At 38.6% G+C, this 22,475-nt stretch overlaps 1 protein-coding gene across 1 annotated transcript in view; it reads right to left on the bottom strand.

Moving 5' to 3' along the window:
- prdm9 (PR domain containing 9) overlaps window positions 1–22,217 on the bottom strand; it is a 28,522-nt gene extending 6,305 nt beyond the window's left edge. The window contains exons 1-5 of the mRNA XM_052102936.1: window positions 22,070–22,217; window positions 21,466–21,579; window positions 20,789–21,060; window positions 19,813–19,880; window positions 19,544–19,734 (exon numbers count right to left, since the gene is read on the bottom strand). Of these exons, the coding sequence (XP_051958896.1) occupies window positions 19,544–19,734; window positions 19,813–19,880; window positions 20,789–21,060; window positions 21,466–21,579; window positions 22,070–22,085 (661 nt within the window). The 5' untranslated portion in view covers window positions 22,086–22,217. The remainder of the gene's footprint in view (window positions 1–19,543; window positions 19,735–19,812; window positions 19,881–20,788; window positions 21,061–21,465; window positions 21,580–22,069) is intronic.
- Between the last annotated feature and the right edge of the window lie 258 nt (window positions 22,218–22,475).

The following is a 22,475-nucleotide window of genomic DNA, read 5'->3' as shown; positions in this document are numbered from 1 at the left end:
AGACGAATTGGAAAGTTAAACTTGTTCGTGGAGAAATGGGGCAGATATCTGTCATTTATGGATGTGATTATTATTATTATTTTTTGTTTATTTTATATTTTTGTGTTTGTGTCATGTACGACCAGTGGGATGTTGTTGGGGGCCAGGGTGGGATTGGGAGGGGTAATACTGGGGGTTAATGTTGATTCTGTGTAAATATGTTTTGTTTTTCTACGTTCAAATATGTGAATCAAAAAAAATTGTTAATATGAAAAAGTATGCCAAAATATTTAGTTATTAAGTGACTCAAAGAGCAGGCAAACAGTATTTTTCTTATTTGCTACCTGCAGAGCAGAAAACATGTATAGTAAATATGTATCAAATTTCAAAATGTTCACATACTTTGAACTAGTTTTTAATATATAAAACAATTTAATAAATACATTTGAATCAACATATTACATTCCTTTTGTTTATTTATGAATGTATAATTAGCATTTTGGCTGTATAAATCATAGAATGATGCAGACACCAATGCAGAACTATAAATGCAAGCCAATGCGTTGGCCACTATGCGGAGGGAATGCTGTGGATTCGACGCTGAAGCAAAAATTAACCTTAATAGTAGACTACAGTACAAGTTTATACATTCGGGTGTTGGGTAAAAACAATACCCACAGTTGTATCTCTCGAACAACTGTCGGATCATTATTTTCAGCTGTTTTCTCCCTTTCTATGCAAATTTGTTGATGTGTTATAAACAGAGTTATATGTGTTGAGTTTGTGAATGAATTTCGGGATCATAGTTTAAGTCAGGGATGATGGTTGTGTGGTTGATACATCCAGTCAGTGATCATTTCTGTAGTGTGTGCTTTGTATGCACATCTGACTGTTTGTTTGTACCATGCACATAAGCATCACTGTGCTGCCACGTTTTAAATTAAACTCAGAATCGATTTGACTTTTTTGAGAATCGATTTAAAATCATTGGAGAAAGAATCGTGATGCATCGGAGAATCAATTTCTCTCCCACGCCTAGAGAATTTTGTGCATGGTAGATCTTACTGCAATAACATTACGGCTGGGTACCGTCAGCCACTTGATGATACAATCAGTATTGCACTAGTATGATTTTATATATCACGATACATCACAATATCATGATTCGATTCCGATTCACAAGCTTTCAATTGCAATTAATTTGGGTATATTTTCGTTATAATGTCCATTTTGCTTTCATACAATATGAAATATATACAGTTGATGTCACTTAGGTTGAAGTCATTAAAACTAATTTAACCACATATTAGCAAACTTTAGTTTTTGCAAGTCATTTAGGGCATCTACTTTGTGCATGACAGGAGTCATTTTTCCAAAAAGTATTTAAAGATAGATTGTTTCACTTTAAATTGACTGTCACAATTCCAGTGGGTCAGACGTTTACATACACCAAGTTAACTTTGCTTTAAGCAGCTTCAAAAAGTCCAGAAATTGATGCTTCTAATTGGAGGTGTACCTGTGGATGTATTTTAAGGCCTACCTTCAAACTCAATGCCTCTTTGCTTGAAATCATGGGAAAATCATAAGAAATCAGCAAAGACCTAAAAAAAAAATACAAATAAATAACTAATAATTGTGGACCTCCACAAGTTTGGGGGCAATTTCCAAATGCCTGAAGGTACCACGTTTATCTGTTCAAACAATAATGTATTTACTTTTTGGAGAAATGTCCTCTGGTCTGATGAAACAAAAGTTGACCATCATTATGTTTGGAGGAAAAACCGTGTGCAAGCAAGGAGGCCTACAAACCTGACTCAGTTACACCAGTTCTGTCAGGAGGAATGGGCCAAAATTCCAGCAACTTATTGTGAGAAGCTTGTGGAAGACTGCCCAAAACGTTTAAACAATTTAACGGCAGGGCCTGGGTAGCTCAGCGAGTATTGACGCCGACCTACCACCCCTGAAGTCACGAGTTCGAATCCAGAGGGTGACTCCAGCCAGGTCTCCCAAGCATCCAAATTGGACCAGTTGTTAGGGAGGGTACCGTGGGGTAACCACTTCATGGTCACGATTAGGGGTTCTCGCACTCAATGGGGCACGTGGTAAGTTGTGCGTGGATAGTGGAGAGTAGCATGAGTCTCCACATGCCTCACATCTCTGTGGTGTCACGCTCAGTTAGCCACGTGATAAGATGCACAGAGATAGAGAGAGAGAGACTCCTGTGAGACAGACATGCACTCCTGAGCTCCTGCTAATTAACAACAACAAAATAAATTTTTTTTGCTAGTTCAACCAGGATTTTATTGGATTTTTTGCAAGATTGCTTGCAAGATCATATTGGATTACATTTGGATTTAAATTACTTTTCAACAAACTTGGATTTTTGGATCAAAACTCTGGAAATCTCAGCATTAAGGTCTCCAAAGAACACACCTGAAACAAAGCACCAGCCAACAGAGAAGCTGCATGGACAATCTGATGGTATCAATGTGCAGTGAGTACCTTTTTAAAAGTCTGGAATATTGGAAATTTAAGGGAAACAAACAGCTAAGTTAAAAACATAAATAAACAAAGGGAGAGTTCTAGGTCTGCTTTCCTGCTCAACAACAACCCAAGATTTTGCTTCAGGAGGTGCAAAGTGGAAGGTGTGAAAGCATCTAAGCCAAACAAAGGGCTGAACGGCACATTGAGAGGGCAATAATCTGAGAACAGCTAATCCAATCAAAAATTCTGAAACCTGAATAGCCTCACATCTATTTAAAATTCAAAGACCCAAATCAATCAAGGTGACAATAGATGGATATGCCTCATCAGAAGGGTGCAACCTCAACACTCTGGCCATCACATATCCTGAAGATGTAACAAGTGAGACTGCAAGAAAGAAATTCAAAACCAAATTAATCAGAGAATTCCCAGAAACTCTTAGAGTAGACTTCATGGAAATCAACGACAGAAGAGTAAAAACAGACCTGCTCTTCTATACAGAGTACCCAAATGGCACTCAGCTCCAATTTTAAAGACTGGAAACAGAGCCATGAGATAACTGTATCTGGACACTATGCCAAAGTACAACATCAACCTGTATTCACAATGGCACTGTAATGGTCCAGGGCTCAGAGGACAGACTTGAGCAATTTGAGAGACCGTTTGCTGAACTAAAAGTCCTAGCTGAGAAGGAAAAGTCTTCTCTCCCCCCAACAACAGCAGCAGAGGAGGTCACAGCTTCACCTTCACGCACACAAACTGCCCCTCTCTATCCACATACACCCAGATCAACAGTCTCTATTCAGTGCATTCAGGAGTGCCTTTCCCAACTGGAAATGGAACTCACTGAATTCAAAGAAAGCAAACTCCAAGAAACTGACTCTTCTCAACATCTTAGAGAGGAGTTAAAGGCTTTCAAAGATGGATACCACACCACAATTGGACTGCTGGAGATGAAAATAAAAAATCTCCTAAAAAACAACAACAATTTAAATGAAAGTGTCTGAACTGAGAAAAGAACTGATGGAAAAAGACACATTCATAGCATTAACGGAAAACTGGAACACGTAAGCAGAACCACAGAAACAGTGCATTTCAGTTGCTCATCCACAGACTCACAGACAGACAATGAGCAACCGGTTACAGAGAACAGTCAGGAGACCAGCGACAGTACCGTCACACAGCCAGCTCAGCGCAGTCCCCCTCAAACCCCTCACCACACACCAAAGCACTCCCGGAAACCTCAAATCCGGAAACTACAACCACCAAAAACAGCCATTCTTATGGACTCAAATGGTAAGTTCTTGCACCACCGAAAGCTCTTCCCTAAACACACGGTTGGCAAATTCTGGTGCCCCACAACAAACAGCACACTCCAAATCCTCTGTCAGGCCACTCTGCACAACCCACAGAACATTATCATCCACACAGGAACCAACGACCTCTATACCCAGAGGGAAAGAGTTGCAGATAGTGTCATAAGAGTGGCTAAGAAGGCCCGCAGGCCAACATCACCATCTCAACCCTGCTACACAGGAAGGACTACCCTGCCAACCTGATCAATAGCATCAACCAGAGGATAACAACTGCATGTTCCAGCCTTATGGCCATCAAAGTTGCCCACCACCCAAGTCTAACGACTGAGGATTTATATGACCATGTGCACCTAAGCCAGGACAGTGTAAGAGTCTTTGCTAAAAACCTAAAAGATTCATTACTCTGCAGAAATTCCCAATCTGCACCCTCACAACATCGGCTTACAAGTCCCAACAGTCATCGCGGCAACCAACTTTCAATTACACGAAGGGGCCCAAAAACCAGACACACTCCAATAAGAAGAGAGCAACCAACCAGACCACAACACACTGAAGCCCAACCAAACTCTCAGCCCAGCTCCAGACAACCTACAAACATGGACCCTCACACACAACAACAGGAGGCACCGGACAGAACAGCACAGCCCTTTCCGCAATCACAGCAGCTCACTTATGCTGATGTAGTGAAGGGCAAAATACACACAGACTCCTCAGACATTACAGAGGTGAAACATCTTCTACATCTCATCTGTAGAATGCTAGGGTAAGCCATCTGGACCAGCAAAACACATCACTTTATTCCGCTATGACTTCTTTCACTATAAGCTCTTGGAATATTCAAGGCCTCTACTCCACAATCTTAGGGGCCAAGACTTTAAAAACGGAGTTCCTGGAAAACATTTATAACCAGGACATCATTATTCTGCAAGAAACATGGTGCAGATCAGATGTGGACAGTCACTGCCCTTTAGGATACAGGGAAATATTATTGCCATCACTTAAAAACTGTAACGTGACCCCACTCTGGTGGGGTCATCATTTGGTACAAAGAGACTTTAAAAAACAGCCTATCAATCATGAGAAAAGACTTATCGCATGTTTGGCTTAAACTTAAAAAAGGCATCGTAGACTGTGATAAGGACCTTTACATCTGTGCAGCCTACATACCTCCATCAGAGTCTCCATACTACAAGGACAATCATTTTGATCAGCTTCAGATGGAAACCAGCCAATTCCAGACTCGGGTTAATGTGATGTTATGTGGGGATCTAAATGCAAGGACAGGTTCAGAACCGGACATTATAGATACACACGGGAATAACCACATACTGAAAGCCAACACACATCTAACCCCCACCACTACAATACGGAACAATCCGGACAGTACAGTTAACAAAAACGGGTTTTGGTCTGGCAGTGAATGCACTAAAAGAGAAAGCTAGAAGAGCATTATATGCTATTAAGGGCAAATTTGCCCAAGTTGACATTCCTGTAACAATCTGGTGTAAGATCTTTGATAGTATTATAATGCCTTTTGCTCTGTATGGAAGTGAGGTTTGGGGTCCCCTCTGTATGGCAGATTACTCGAGATGGGACAAACACCCCATAGAAACCCTGCATGCAGAACTCTGTAGAAACATTCTAAGAGTTCAGAGAAGAACACCTACTAATGCATGCCGGGCCGAACTAGGCAGATACCCCCTTATTATACATATTGAAAAACGATCCCTCAAATTTTGGACACACCTAAATTCAAGTTCCCCTAACACACTGCAACATAAAGCCCTTAAAACCCAAGAGCTGAAGCCTAAAACCAGTCCCCTTGTCAGCTGGCTCTGAAACTGACAAACCCACTAACAACTAACAAACACCAGTTTCAGACCAGCACTGCTGAACAAAACCAAATCAGAATAAACCAAATCATAAAAGAAAGCAAAAATTCATATTTGGACCATTGGGAAAATGAAAGTAAAAACCAAAGCAAACTGAAATGTTATCGGGCCCTAAACAGAACATATAATTTGGCAGAATATCTGCACACTGTAAGAAATCCAAAACAGAGACGGATCCTCACCAAATACAGACTCAGTGATCACAGTCTGGCCATAGAAAAAGGCAGACACAGACAAACATGGCTTCCAAAGGAAGAACGAGTCTGTGCTCACTGTGACACGGGTGAGGTTGAGACAGACATACACTTTCTCCTTCACTGTGAGAAATGTACAGAGTTGAGAGAGAGATACCTCCACAAACATCATGCCACAGTTTTCCAGTTTGGCAGAAACAGATCAGATGCTGGTGTTACTGGGGGAGGACCATCATGCATCAGTTGCAGCTAAATTCCTTTTTGAGCTGCACACCCACAGAAACCAATCAATGCCTTAAATGTACTTCATTCACAGTAGCCTACTTTTATTCTTATGCATATTTTATATTGTAAAGTGTATATTGTTATTATAGTTTTTTTTTTAATTTGATTTGATTCATTACCTGGCACTTTATTTTAATTCTATCTTATTATTATTTGTCTTGTCATTATCTGTTTTGTGTATTAATGCATTGGCAATATTGTATGTAAACACAATCATGCCAATAAAGTACTTTTAAATTGAAATTGAAAAATTGATAAGGCAACAGAGACTTGTCCTCTGCCACCCGGATTGAGGTGAGTAACCACGCCACCACAAGGACCTCGTCAGTAATTTGGCATTCCAAATTGGGAGAAAAAGGCAATGCTACCAAATACTGACCCACTGTGAATGTGATGAAAGAAATAAAAGCGGCAATAAATCATCCTCTCTACTATTATTCTGACATTTCACATTCTTAAAATAGTGATCCTAACTGTCCTAACACAGGGAACGTTTTCTATGATTAAATGCCAGGAATTGTGGAAAAACTGAGTTTAAATGTTTTTGGATAAGGTGTATTTAAACTTCTGACTTATGTATAAGTATAATTACAGTATCAGAATTTTTTCATATATAAACAGGGTGGCTCGTTGCACCGTAGTCTGTCTATTCTCATGTCATATGTCTCAACACAACTTTAGCCAAGAGTGAGCTGCAGGGTGAATTAAGGGGGTTTGCTCAATTCATAATTATTTTCTACAAAAGGTAAACACACACCACCAACCCTGTGTCTCAGCATCAAAATTCTGCAGTGCCATGAAGCACAACTTGCATAGTTTTCAATTAAATTCCAAATCACTATCAAAAAGGAAAATTATTATATATATATATAGAGAGAGAGAGAGAGAGAGAGAGAGAGAACTGTATTTTCAGTTACAAGTATGTCTTTTTGTGGTTTGACAGTTTGAATGAAACACTTATTCAATGCTACATACAGAGAACTTGCATAATAAACTTTGCCATTTCTAATCATTCAGTTTGCAGTTACAACCGTTTCATCAACGTCACTTTTGCGTTGTGATCCACAACCCGGAAGTAAATGCTTAGGCTTATAATTTAAATGTATTGATGCCTCAAATATATTGATAGAATAATGTACCAATCAATAATCAATATTTTATGTTATCCTTTATTGATGTGTAGAAAACATCAATTAAGGATCTTTAAGACCAGCGGCAGGGACTTTGACAATTGTTTGTTTTGGTCGTATGGTTTCTTTACAGCATATGTGCTATGTGGATTAGAATTAAATATTAATTTTATTGTTTTTGATCAATAACTAACTGTAGAGAACAGAAAGGGTATTAAAAGATACATTATTCAATGACAAATGGTTGCCGTGGGTCTAGTCTTTGGAATCACATAACATGGAAACAGTCAAATCTTTTACTCTCATCAAGCAGTAAAAAGATCTTGGTGCTGAACTTGGCACCACACTACTCAATCACTGGTGTGAAATTTGAATAAATATAATAATAATAATCAGCCAGTGACTAATCACACACATTTTAGTTACATTCACGAGTGATTGGGGTGAGCTTTGCAGATAGAAAGCACAAACTTGGGATTTTAACAATATACAGTGGGTACGGAATGTATTCAGACCCCCTTACATTTTTCACTCTGTTATATTGCAGCCATTTGCTAAAATCATTTAAGTTCATTTTTTTCCTCATTATTGTACACACAGCACCCCATATTGACAGAAACACACAGAATTGTTGACATTTTTGCACATTTATTAAAAAAGAAAAACTGAAATATCACATGGTCTTAAGTATTCAGACCCTTTGCTGTGACACTCATATATTTAACTCAGGTGCTGTCCATTTCTTCTGATCATCCTTGAGATGGTTCTACACCTTCAATTGAGTCCAGCTGTGTAGGAAAGCCACACACCTGTCTATATAAGACCTTACATCTCAAAGTGCATGTCAGAGCAAATGAGAATCATGAGGTCAAAGGAACTGCCTGAAGAGCTCAGAGACAGAATTGTGGCAAGACACAGATCTGGCCAAGGTTACAAAAAAATTTCTGCTGCCCTTAAGGTTCATAAGAGCACAGTGGCCTCCATAATCCTTAAATGGAAGACGTTTGGGACGACCAGAACCCTTCCTAGAGCTGGCCAGTCCGGCCAAACTGAGCTATCGGGGGAGAAGAGCCTTGGTGAGAGGTAAAGAAGAACCCAAAGATCACTGTGGCTGAGCTCCAGAGATGCAGTCGGGAGATGGAAGAAAGTTGTAGTAAGTCAACCATCACTGCAGCCATCCACCAGTCGGGGCTTTATGGCAGAGTGGCCCGACGGAAGCCTCTCCTCAGTGCAAGACACATGAAAGCCCGCATGGAGTTTGCTAAAAAACACCGGAAGGACTCAAAGATGGTGATAAATATGATTCTCTGGTCTGATGAGACCAAGATAGAAGTTTTTGGCCTTAATTCTAAGCGGTATGTGTGGAGAAAACCAGGCACTGCTCATCACCTGTCCAATACAGTCTCAACAGTGAAGCATGGTGGTGGCAGCATCATGCTGTGGGGGTGTTTTTCATCTGCAGGGACAGGACGACTGGTTGCAATCGAGGGAAAGATGAATGCGGCCAAGTACAGGGATATCCTGGACGAAAACCTTCTCCAGAGTGCTCTGGACCTCAGACTGGGCCGAAGGTTCACCTTCCAACAAGACAATGACCCCAAGCACACCGCTAAAATAACGAAGGAGTGGCTTCACAACAACTCCGTGACTGTTCTTGAATGGCCCAGCCAGAGCCCTGACTTAAACCCAATTGAGCATCTCTGGAGAGACCTGAAAATGGCTGTCCACCAACGTTTACCATCCAACCTGACAGATAGAGAGGATCTGCAAGGAGGAATGGCAGAGGATACCCAAATCCAGATGTGAAAAACTTGTTGCATCTTTCCCAAAAAGGTCATTGTGACATACTGGCAACCGTTAAAAACCATGAGAGCATCACTAACAGTAGATATACGTAAAAAAATAAGAAAAATAAATCCATTACAAGCTATAAAACTGCTCCAGTGAGAAATCATAAATAGCTATGATTTGTTTAAATGACTTTGGTGTTTTGCTGTAACACAAATCGCTAACAATTAAGCAAATGTGTGAAGACGCGGTGCCATTATGGTTAAAATGTAATTGCTGTAATCAGTGGTAATGTGACCAACATTAATCTGATTTAAATTGGGATCCTCACAGAATAACAATATAAAGAGCACCTGCAGAGCACACATGTTTGATTGTTTGTTTTATTGAAGGGAGTGAAGCTGAAAGTGTTCATGATCGCTCCACACGTCTGATTGTCAATCAGACAATCATTCTGAGGTCTTGACTCGCGTTACATCATGTGCACTCAGATTTGCATGCTTATTTGTTTAATTAATTTATCCATTAGCAGCATCTTTGTCTGAAAGTTGAATGATTACCATATAAATGCCACTCTTTCATTCTTCAATGGCTGAGCAAGCACTCATTCATTAGAGGAGCAGTGTATGTGTGATTCCGTGTGTGCTGCAAAAAAGATCGGCCCTGATTCTAGGCACAATCGGCCGGTCACAGATTTAAGACTAATATCGGGCGATTTCGATCAGTGCACACTTTCAATAATTCAATAAATATGAACCTTTCAAAATTCTGTTATTTTGAAATGTTTTTTACATTTCATCTCTATTATTCAACATGTAATATTCGGTCCATTATATTTCGCTTTGCAAATTCAACTCTAAAATTTTAGTGGTTAAAATGTGGTTGGAAATTCAACCTTGTACCTACTGGGATTGCAGGAAAAGCAGTAAGTTGCCAATATAAAATTTTCACTCTCTGCCATTAGGCTTCACCACTAGGTTGTGCAATCGGTTGTTGATGAAGAACAAGAGCAACAAGGAGAGGACCAGGTCTGTGTTCCATTTAACACTTTCATCCCCTTCCCTATCAAACTTCACTCCATCTCATGGACTCGGATGTCACTGCTTACGAGTGTCCACTACTGGTGGAAGATGTGCAATAGGTTTAACTGGAACACCCTTAACCTTTGATCACTCTAAGGCTTGTCAATTAGTGGAATTATTTAGTGATTTTTGCACCTGAGAAAATAATGTTTTGAGATTGATTTCAGAGGCTTATGTATAAATCTTGTTTATTTAAAAAAACAAATTCATTAGAATGAATTGTTAGTAAGAATTGATCAAGATTTACACAAACACAAATATTAACAACAATGAACACATAGGCCACGACTGTGTGCTAAACAGTTTAAGGTTGTTAAAAGTAATATGCTGTTAAATCTCAAAATAACTTTTCTAAACTGCTTAATTGACGTAACTTACATCATCATACATTAGAGTTGTGGGGCCAGGGTTTATGAAGTGCAATCTGCTATCACGTCACAATCGAGTTGAACTGTGGGATATGGAGCTGCCTGAAGCATACATCAGAGTAGGCTCGCTTGCACCCTCGGTCAAAATCGAGGGGTTGATGGTCTGTCAATAGAAAGTTCCCTCACACACTGAACGAAGTGGAACGGACTTCCAAAATGGCGGCAGGGATTTCCCTGAGGGGAAGTGATTAGGGGAGTTAGCCAGTGGATGTTAAAAGTGAAGTGAAGCACAGCCCTGGATAATTGACCCTTCACTAATGTCTGCCTTAAAAGCGTTTCTGACCAATCCAATTTAAGCAAATGTTGCTGGCTGTCATTTCTCTGACACATTTGCCATTTTCCAATGAGAGACTACGGAAGGAATGTGTTTAAGTAGTTTTAGTGGGATTTTTTCAAAATGATATATATTTTTTTAAATATCCAAAATAAAATGTTGATGGTGGGTCACTTCTACTAGTGACACGATGTACCCAGCAATGACATACGTAGTGATTTTTCATTCTTTTTGAAAAATCTTTAAATATGCTATGGATTAAACAGTGTCATTCTTCATTCTCAATTGAACATGTATAACATCAGCAAAGACACGTACATTTGTTTCAAGGAAAATGAAAGCTAATAACTTAATGTTAATTCATTTATGCATTGATTCAGGTCTTTTTAATGGTGATAGTGAATAAAGTGTTAACATGATCATAGTGAATGTGTAATGAGACATTATGAGCAGTTCTGTTCACTTGAGATAATTTTATCAGGTGTGTAATCCTCATCAAATGACACTTTTCTCTTTTTATGTGACTGTGATAATTGTTTGACTCAGTTATGATTCATAGTCTCCACAGTTTGATGAAATTACTGTGTAATTAAAATTATATATATATATATATATATATATATATATATATATATATATATATTTTTTTTACAAAAACTACAAATAAACATGCCTTCTAAATGTCACTCTTCATTCCAGGCTACATAAGAATATTATCCATTCAGTTTATAGAAAATGTTGCCAAAAACCACATCATTCACGGCATGTGGGCGTTATTCATTCCTATGGGGAGTTCTGAAGAACTTGTCAACTGCCAGTTTTGATAAATCAATTAAACTAACTTGACAATAAACAATAGTAATTTCTTTAGCCACTTTACAATGCATGTCATCTTTCTTTTAAATGAACAACAGTACCTGAGTGAGGCAATTGTCAGGAAAAAGTGTTCCTGGTATATGAGGAAAAATGTTGCTATTCAGGCTAATGGTTGATGTACACAACTCAGGACTAATGAGGACTTATTTCAAATGATATTGTTTTCATTGTTTTAGCATGTTAGATTAATCTTTCTTCTGTATTTTAAGCATAATGCAGTTTGACAACATGACTTTCATTTATTTTATTTACATTGCATTCAAATCAGATGACGACCAACAAATTCAACATCAGACTGCCCTGTTTCCTGTTATATACATTTGGTTGCCAGTGAATGCTTCAACCCGGGAGGATATAACTCAACTTTTCAGTTGATTAAACCAGGTATCTGAATAAATAAACTCTTGGCTGGAAAAATAGCTTTAAATAACCAAGAAATAGTTGCTTTAAAGCAGAAACAATGAAGAAAATGTTTAAAATGTTGACTAAGTTAGTTTTGCAAGTCTAAAAATTAACAGAAGGAATATATTTCTGGTACAACGCTCATTTCCTTTGGAAAAGAGATCTTGATTGATCTATCAGCCCATTGGCAGTGGTGTTTGTTTATTTGGGGTCTGCAAATGGTCACAACTCCGGTCCAATGGGGGTTACAGTGTGGTCTGTTGATTGGTCAATTGAAATGTATCAGGTTGTGTTCTGGTAACATGGTCAAGGAAAGGATATAAGAGGATTGTAACTTTGCTCTTCCTCTTTTTATGTGGATCGCTCTTGTCTCTGGGCTCTGCTATTTGGCATCTGGGTTACAGGCCATCAGACCAGACTCCTGCTCTCAATGGCATCTCTACCTACACTTTTGCTCTCTATCTTTTGGTCATCTTCACTAATGTAGTATGCATACTGGTTTCTGGAGCTGGGTAAACATATAAATTTTCCGATGCATCACATTCATCATTTCAACGATTTCAATATCGATTCTTAAATACCAAGATCCAAGACCAAGTCCCTTTCACACATACAGCCTTTTTAAGAAAATGTACTACAATTTTCTAGTTAGAAGTCATGTGTGAACACGACCCTTTTGAAAATACTGGTAAATTTTTCTCTGGCAATATCCCTTAATGAGAAGTTGCATTATTACCAAAAAATGTCGATATTGATGGTATGTGTGAACAGAGCCATAAGATTACCGGTTTCAGTTCTACGAGGTCAGGTTGTGCTGACGTAAGAAAGTTCTGATGGAGATGAAAAATTACTCCATGCTGTAATACCGGTGAATCTGAAATAATAAACATGTCAAGAAACTGGTCAGATAGTGAAACTAGAGCACTTCTCTTTAGATGAGCGGATGAATACATTTGTTGAAAGCTTAAAGAATAGCAAGCGATTCCGTTATATACGATAAACTGAACAGTGTTCTCCTTTAGGTACACACAGACCTCCAATGTTACCAAACGTAAATTTTTAGATACAAAATAATACCCCTCCACGTTTTCAAAGAAGAACCCTATATTTCCGGTGCAGCCGGGTAGATGTAATTTCTGGCAAATGACATCACAGAGTTTAACAGCATCTGGTGCTGTGTATGGTACTACGGTACAGTGAATAGCACATGTAGTACCTTTATCAGTAAAGGCAATCCAACGATTTTTCTGTAATATACCTGGTTGCATGTGTGAAGTATATAATGTGGCAACCCTCTATTCTCAATAGTAAATCACTCACATGGGCAACCAAATCTCATGCTAAATTTCCCACTGGCAAGTAAATGTTCAGATTTCACACACCAGTTTTGAAGTAGTATAGTGAAATTATTAGCACATTTTAACTTAATACTTAACACATTAAGTATTTTCACAATGCTTCTCCCCTCATGCATTTTGACCTACATTAACTACCGTTAGGATCATACTTATGCCAATCGTCTGCCTGCTGTGCACCAACTAAAAAAATAAGAAAATAAAATCAACAAACAGAGCCAAATCACGGAAACTGGAAGACTGGCCATTGTGATATCAGCATCAGGTAGGATACTCATCTTTATCCACTCAGTTATGTTATAATTATATGATTAATCAAAGATACATTTCTATTTCAGTGGGTTTATTATAAGGTGAAGTTTATTTTAATACGGTTTTTATAATTAGTCATTTTAATAAATAAATATTAACAAATTAAATAATTATTACAAATGTATTTGTAAAATGATAAGTTGACATTTTAAAAGACAAAGTTACAAAATGTATGTATGAATAAAACGTGTTCAATGTGATTTTGATGCATTCAGAGCATATGACCTTCTTTAACGCCCACAGCTAGAAAACAGACACCTGTGAAAAACACAGATCTTAGTCCCATCCGAATAGATACATGAAATCACAGACATTGGGTGATAACTGTAACTCAAGTCATTTAGAAAAATAATACCATCCGAATAGGGATTTAAATGTGCTTACTGGTTAATGCTGCTACTCTTAAAAGGTATAGTTCACCCAAAATTGAAAATTCAGTCATTGTTTACTCACTTCTGTTTTGTCATAACCCAATATAACTTCCTTTTTTTTTTTTTTGGCAAAAAGGGAAAATTATGAAAAAAATCTTGTGCTCAGTGCTGTCATAAATGGTGACCACCTCTTCAAGCATCAAAAGGACACAAAAGCATAATTCAGAAGTCTAATAAATTATTCTATGCGACTCATTTCTTGTTCTGAAGGAATAAGATATGGTTATTATTGTAATAAGTGAAACTCTTGTCTGACCGGGCAACTTGTAGTCACTTGAGAATTTACAATGTCCAGCATATCCGCTCTCATTCTTTCAGTAATCATATTTTCACATAAATCACATGTTCTCCGATTCATCTGCTCGTGAATGCACACAACTGTTAATCAGAAGGTCATTGGATCGATCCCCACAGCCACCACCATTGTGTCCTTGAGCAAGGCCCTTAACTCCAGGCTGCTCTGGGGGGATTGTCCCGCTAATAAGTGCACTGTAAGTCGCTTTGGATAAAAGTGTCTGTCAAATGCATAAATGTAAATCAAAGGGTTGGGTACACGACCATTTTGGGGACCGAAACACCTATGGGTCAAGAAATCTTAAAAAACTGCTATTTTTGCCCATAACTTTTTAACCCTATGTACAAAAATCTTACAGAATTTTGTCAATTATATTTGTCAAAAAATACTGTATCTTACAAACACACACACATACATATACAGGTGCTGGTCATATAATTAGAATATCATCAAAAAGTTGATTTATTTCAGTAATTCCATTCAAAAAGTGAAACTTGGATAATGTATACATTCATTCCACACAGACTGATATATTTCAAGTGTTCATTCCTTTTAATTTTGATGATTATAACTGACAACTAATGAAAAACCCCAAAATCAGTACCTCAGAAAATTAGAATATTGTGAAAAGGCTCAATATTGAAGACACCGGGTGCCACACTCTAATCATATAATTAACTCAAAACACCTGCAAAGGCCTTTAAATGATCTCTCAGTCTAGTTCTGTAGGCTACACAATCATGGGGAAGACTGCTGAATTGACATAGCTCTGTGTCCAAGCACATTAATAGAGAGGCGAAGGGAAGGAAAAGATGTGGTAGAAAAGTGTACAAACAATAGGGATAACCGCACCCTGGAGAGGATTGTGAAACAAAACCCATTCAAAAATGTGGGGGAGATTCACAAAGAGTGGACTGCAGCTGGAGTCAGTGCTTCAAGAACCACCACGCACAGACGTATGCAAGACATGGGTTTCAGCTGTCGCATTCCTTGTGTCAAGCCACTCTTGAACAAGACACAGCATCAGAAGCGTCTCGTCTGGTCTAAAGACAAAAAGGACTGGACTGCTGCCGAGTGGTCCAAAGTTATGTTCTCTGATGAAAGTAAATTTAGCATTTCCTTTGGAATTCAAGGTCCCAGAGTCTGGAGAAAGAGAGGAGAGGCACAGAATCCACGTTGCTTGAAGTCCAGTGTAAAGTTTCCACAGTCAGTGATGGTTTGGTGTGCCATGTCATCTGCTGGTGTTGGTCCACTGTGTTTTCTGAGGTCCAAGGTCAACGCAGCCATCTACCAGGAAGTTTTAGAGCACTTCATGCTTCCTGCGCTGACCAACTTTATGGAGATGCAGATACCATTTTCCAACACGACTTGGCACCTGCACACAGTGCCAAAGCTGACAGTACCTGGTTTAAGGACCATGGTATCCCTGTTCTTAATTGGCCAGCAAACTCGCCTGACCTTGACCCTATAGAAAATCGATGGGGTATTGTGAAGAGGAAGATGCGATACGCCAGACCCAACAATGCAGAAGAGCTGAAGGCCACTATCAGAGCAACCTGGGCTCTCATAACACCCGAGCAGTGCCACAGACTGATCGACTCCATGCCATGCCGCATTGCTGCAGTAATTCATGCAAAAGGAGCCCCAACTAATTATTGAGTGCTGTACATGCTCATACTTTTCAGTTGGCCAACATTTCTAAAAATCATTTTTTGTATTGGTCTTAAGTAATATTCTAATTTTCGGAGATACTGAATTTGGGATTTTCATTAGTTGTCAGTTTTAATCCTCACAATTAAATGAAATAAACATTTGAAATATATCAGTCTGGGTGTAATGAATGAATATAATATCCAAGTTTCACTTTTTGAATGGAATAAATCAACTTTTTGATCTATCATCATACTGAATACAATGCTACCAATCTGTCCAAAGTGTACGTTATAGCATGTCCACCATTTTTAAACAAATTTTCATCTGCACTTTTGAACTCATCCTACAGCTTTTATCAGATAATTGAGACATAGCTGGTAAAAAATATCAAAATATTTTTCATATTCCAAACCATTTTCCTGTAACATGCAAGCCAAGTTGGCCAAGGAGATGTCCATCGGAAGATGTTGAACGGTCAGAAGTAAAATTTATCTCAGCAACACTTATGAAGATTGAGTCCTCACATTGTGCTTACTGCAACATATGACTTGCTTTTTATTAGCTTTGACCTAATATCTGATTTCATGTCAGTAACATCTTAAAAACATTAACAAACAATTTGATGTAACTTAGTCCCACTGTCCACATATGTGACATCACCTTTTAGGAAAATTATTATATTATTGTATTTTTTTGTTTGTTTACTTGTTAATTAGGTTCTGCTAGTTACAAAACAAAAAGGGAAATGGAACATCCACACAGCAGTTACGCTCAAGTCTCAGGAGGTTAAAGGAAACACCATCGTTAAATCTTTTTTATGCATCTTTTATTTAAGTTCAAATAATAAGTTAGTGGGTCATTTAAATAAATAAGCACAAACCCTAAAACAGAGTCAGAGCTTCTTTTTGTGTCACGTTAAGTAGAGCAAACAGTTTGAAACTGATCCCTGCTGATGCACTCTCTTGCATGGAGACGCTCATCCCTCTCGTGCACTAACAGCCGCTTCAGATATTGTACTTGCTCACAATGTATTGAATCATATTATGAGATGAAGTGTAAATTGCATTGTAAAGATATCGTTGATATGCAGCTGTATTATGAAGAGAGAGTTTGTTTGTTCTGAGTTAAAGATGGATCGAAATCAAGTAAACAAAAAGGTGAGAAAGGGTAGTTTTACCGGTTTTTACCTCATGAGATATGCTGCAGAAGATATACAAATTTTAAAAGAATGTTCAAAATAGTCTTCAATATACAGTAAGTGTATTTTGTTCTACTGCACTGGCATAAGAATAAACAAGTGAAAAATACACGTATACACAGATGAGCCAAAACATTATGACCACTCAAAGATGAGGCGAATAACGTTGATCATCTCCAAACAAGGCCACACGTCAAGATCTGGGTAGATTAAATGGTAAGCGAACAATCAGATCTCGTAGTCAACATGTTGCAGGAGAAATGAATGCAGGAGAAATGGGCAGGAGTAAAGACTTGAGCGACTTTGACAAGGGCAAAATTATTATGACCAGATGACTGGGTCAGAGCATCTCTGAAATTGCAAGGCTTGTGGGGTGCTCCCAGTCAGCAGTGGCGAGTACCTACCGACAGAGGTCCAAGGAGGGACAAACTACAAACCGGCGACAGGGTGTTGGGTACCCAAGGCTCTTCGATGCGCAAGGGCAACTAAGGGTATCCTGTCTGGTCCCAACTGCCAGAAGGTCTACTGTGGCACAAGTCACAAAATGTTTTAATGATGGTTATGGGAGGAATGTGCCACAACACACAGTGCATCACACCCTACTGCATAGCCACAGATCGGACAGAGTGGACATTATGACCACTGTCCACCATCGAAAGCACCTACAATAGGTTCACGAGCATCGGAACTGGCCCTTGGAGCAGTGGAAGAAAGTCGCCTTGTCCAATGAGTCCTGTTTTCTTAGAAATCACGTGGGGGGCTGTATACGCGTGCACCATTAACCCGGGGGAGTGACTGCACCAGGATGCACTGTGGGAAGACGACAAGCCAGAGGGAGTGTGATGATCTGGGCAATGTTCTGCTGGGTCTGGCCATTTATCTGGATGTCAATTTGACATGTGCCACCTACCTAAACATAGTTGCTGACCCGGTACTGTACTGTGCCTTCATGGCAATGGTATTCCCTGATGGCAGGGACCTCTTTCAGCAGGATAATGTGCCCTGCTACAACGCACACATTGTTTGGAAATTGTTTGAGGAACATGATGAAGAATTCAAAATTCCACATCTTAATCCAATTGATCATCTGTGGGATGTGCTGGACCAAAAAGTCAGATCCACAGCTGCTCCACCTTGCAACTTATAGGACTTGAAGTATCTGCTGATAATGTCTTGGTGCCAGATACCACAGGACACCTTCAGGGGTTTGTAGAGTCCATTCTTCAGCAGTTTGGCACATGGAGGACCAACAGCATATAAGACAGGTGGTCATAATGTTTTGATTCAGTGTACATGCACTTACTGTATACACAAAATAAATTGTATTCAAGATATATACTCTGAAAACAAGTCTAAATATCATGTTGCTCAGGTAAATATATCTTGTTTCAAGGATTTTTAGGAAAACAAGAAACAAACACTCGATAATTCTGATTTTTTATTTCAGTGATTTTTTTTTAATGAATCTTAATAAAAATCCTTAAGAATTCTTTTCCTATAATTCAATGATGGTCATTTAGATATTTTTTAAATATACTTTCATCCTCTTTTCTTGATTTTTTAGTAAGCACATGTTTAATACAACATCTTAACTCAATGCACAAGCTGAATTTTCGGTTAAGAGCTAATGAAAAATCGTTGCAATAATCACCCGAATAGTTGATTAATTGTTGTAATAATTGTTCGATTTGTCGATAATCTAAATAATTGTTAGTTGCAGCCCTATTCTCATAACAGTATATTAAAGCCGGCATCTCACTAGCCAGTTCAAAACAACTTGATTTTGGCCAAGTGTCACACCTACCGACTGTTGTAATGAGGTCTCTCTATTTTCAGTCAGAGGTCTGTCTGTCTCTCTCACTCACACACACACACACACACACACACACACACACACACACACACACACACACACACACACACAATGGAGTAGAGGTGAAAGACATACCGACTCCCTCTGAATTTCTCCGAAACACAGTCAGTTGGAGATCGGCAAAATAACAACAGGAGTACAACATGAACAATGTTAATAAACTGAATTAAAATACGATTCAGAGTAAAATTTGCCCTGTGTTTGTGTGCAATTGCATATTTATGCATTCTGGACAAGCGTCTGGTTATGACACAATGTTTCGTCCAGGTAAGAAATAAAATTCAAGCTGTAGTTACCAAGAGGGTGGCATTTCCTGTCCCAGATCTTGTCCCAGATGGTACCAAGTCCTTGAGCATATTCTTCAGAATACCATACTCTAAATTCTTGCCCAGGGCTCACAGGGTGACAACAACGGAACAGAATATGGCCGTTTTGCTGAAATGCAACAAGATTCTGCTCCCTCTCACTCGTTGAGCACACAACATACCTAGAGCAAGATGAAGACGATTAATAAATAAACGGATTACCTAAAATGCACAAAAAGGAGCACAGAAGGAATTCTTACTTCATCCAGTTAGAGTGAGTGTCTCTCTCTGCATCGATGTAACTATATTGATTATTGTCTTTGCAAATCTGTGGAGGAGAGAAAAAAAGCATTAATATATTAAACGGTTTCCACTAAGAAATTTTGGTGCTGACCAATGTGTCAAGTAATTATAAGGTTGACCGGACAAATTGGAAAAAAATCCAGTAATTTCTACTTGGTGTTTATTTTTGACTATTTTCCTCATAGCACAGACGTCAAATGAGTGTAGCATTTCTCTACAGCTTGAGATGCAAATAAGCCTGGTCTTATTGTAATTCTAAAGTGAGACGCTTCTCACTGCGGGCAGGCGAGACGGGAATTACACAGCCTGCTTTTGCCAAATTGCCAGTGTGCGGGATAAAACCCGCTGTAGTCATGGATTAGGACTTTGCAAGCTGTCGAAGCGCTGTCATCATTGGGATGGCCTCATGCTGTACACTTGTGGCATCAACTAAAAGGTTGCTGATAACTGATGTTAATATTTTCACCAGACATTGGAACAGTTTAACGTTCAAAAAAGGTATTGACCGACTAATGGAAACCTTGCATTGGGATAAATTCGAACAGCGAGCCAGGCCCCATAACCAAAGGCCAGTGCCTGACATAAATGATGCTCTTGTGTCTTGCTGAACATTTATTTCAAAACATGGAATTTAATCCCCTCCCTTTGCTGCTATAACAGCTTCCACTTTTCTGGGACAAGCCATTCCAAATACATTGTGGAACATAAATTCAGAGCTTTACTCCCATTCAAACAAAAGAACATCAGGCACAATGTACAGTAATTCATTTACAATTAAGATGTGTGCTCTCACAAATTACTGGAGTAGCCAAACCTGTTCATTAGACTGGGGGTGTTTATACTTTTGGCCATCTAATGTAGGTTTAGCCCAATTCTTAAAAAGATTACAACGTTAAACCAATATAAAAAAAAAACAGTAAGGCTGAGACTTACAACCCAAGAGTAGGCACTATCCAGTGCCTTTTCCTCACTAGTCACCTCTCCATCAAAAGGTCCAAAATGCATCCCCAAAGGAACAGTCTGGCCTTGGTTGAAAACTCCAAGTCCTGCATTAGGGATACTTGATCGACCTATAACCAAACCTTGGGGAAGTGTTAGTAGAGCCCTCTGAGGAATCCCCATTGGCGTTGGTGAGTCATAAGTAAACAGCAGAGGACCATGAACCACGCACTGATCTATAAAGTGCTGATGGCACATCTCACAATCTGCCAAATAAAGTGAGAATTAGAAAAGAGATGTTATGGAACTGATGCATTCACATTTTGTGTTAGGATCTTAAAGGGGCTGTTCACTTAAAAAAATCTGTCATAATTTACTCACCCTCATGTTGTAACAAAACTGTATGACTTTCATGAAACACAAAATATCTTAGGCAGTATAACCTTAGTAACCATTAATTCAAATTGTATGGAATCTTTTTTTATGAAACTATATGGTGACTGAGGATAACTCCTAATGTGTTCCACAGAAGACAAAGTATGGGTTTGGAATAGCATAAGGCTAATGATACTAAATGATAAATGAAAATTATGGCACAATTTTTATTTTAAGTGAAGCCCTTTAAAATTTTAAGTTTGCATATTTAAAGAATTTGCACGTTATTTACTTACAAAACTTTTTGTCATTAATCATGTTATCCTCCTGTCCCTCAATCACCACAACTGAAGAACAGTTAGAAATGGAGCCCTGACTCTCCATATTCTGCTCATCACTCGGTGGCAAATCTGTGTGGGACCAGTTGCAAATTGAAAGACAGGCTTGTAGATAACACATAACACTACAATTACAGAGCAAGAAGGTGTTCATATATATGTTATAAACCGAATCTGTAAAGTTATAATGTATCTGTACAGTTAATATGTGACCTGTACCACACTTAAACGCATATATTAGAAATAACTATTATTTTCTACAACTTAATTTTACATCAATTGCAAAATGACTTAACGAAATATGAGCATGGAAAAACTGAACATCGATTTTGTAAGTGAAGGCAAAGTTGCTGTCGTGATGCATTCTGGTTACCATGTTTTACTTCTTTTAAAACCGCATAAATCATTAGTAGCACTTTTAGGCATATACAGTTAGCTGAAATGTCCAGAAAAATTATTGAAAGCGTTATGTTTCAATATTTTATATCTATTTGAGCAGTTTCAAGTTAGCATTACACGTATATAGCTAATTCAAATCAGTGTGCACAAATTCCTTGCCCACCTGGACTGTTCGACATTGTTTCAAGCTGCACTATTAATTGCACTCCTCAATACAATGCACACTTTTGGACTGTCAGCGTCAGTGTATTCCTTAGAAATTGTCTAGCTTACTAGCTAAACAGCGTAGCGGAGATCAACTCGACGCTTCTCCAAACAGGAAGTTGTCATTCGTCGTCATCGTTGTGACGTCACTATTAACCTGCTTTATCGAAATATGGTTTTTTTTTTTTTTTCAAATGTATCATATTTGAATTCATTTTCTAGAAGTTAGGTCTGCTTATAAACATAAAAAGGTATCTTTCTCAAGCGGGTTCAACGAAAAAAAAAAAAAAAAAAAACGGCAGCTGGCAGCGAGAAGTGCCTGCCAATAGGTGTGTTCGACATCGGCTGCTGCTGGATGTAACCGA

The sequence above is a fragment of the Xyrauchen texanus genome, chromosome 33, assembly GCF_025860055.1.
Source record: "Xyrauchen texanus isolate HMW12.3.18 chromosome 33, RBS_HiC_50CHRs, whole genome shotgun sequence".
Taxonomy (NCBI): Eukaryota; Metazoa; Chordata; class Actinopteri; order Cypriniformes; family Catostomidae; genus Xyrauchen; species Xyrauchen texanus.
This window is presented reverse-complemented; position numbering and strand designations above follow the sequence as displayed.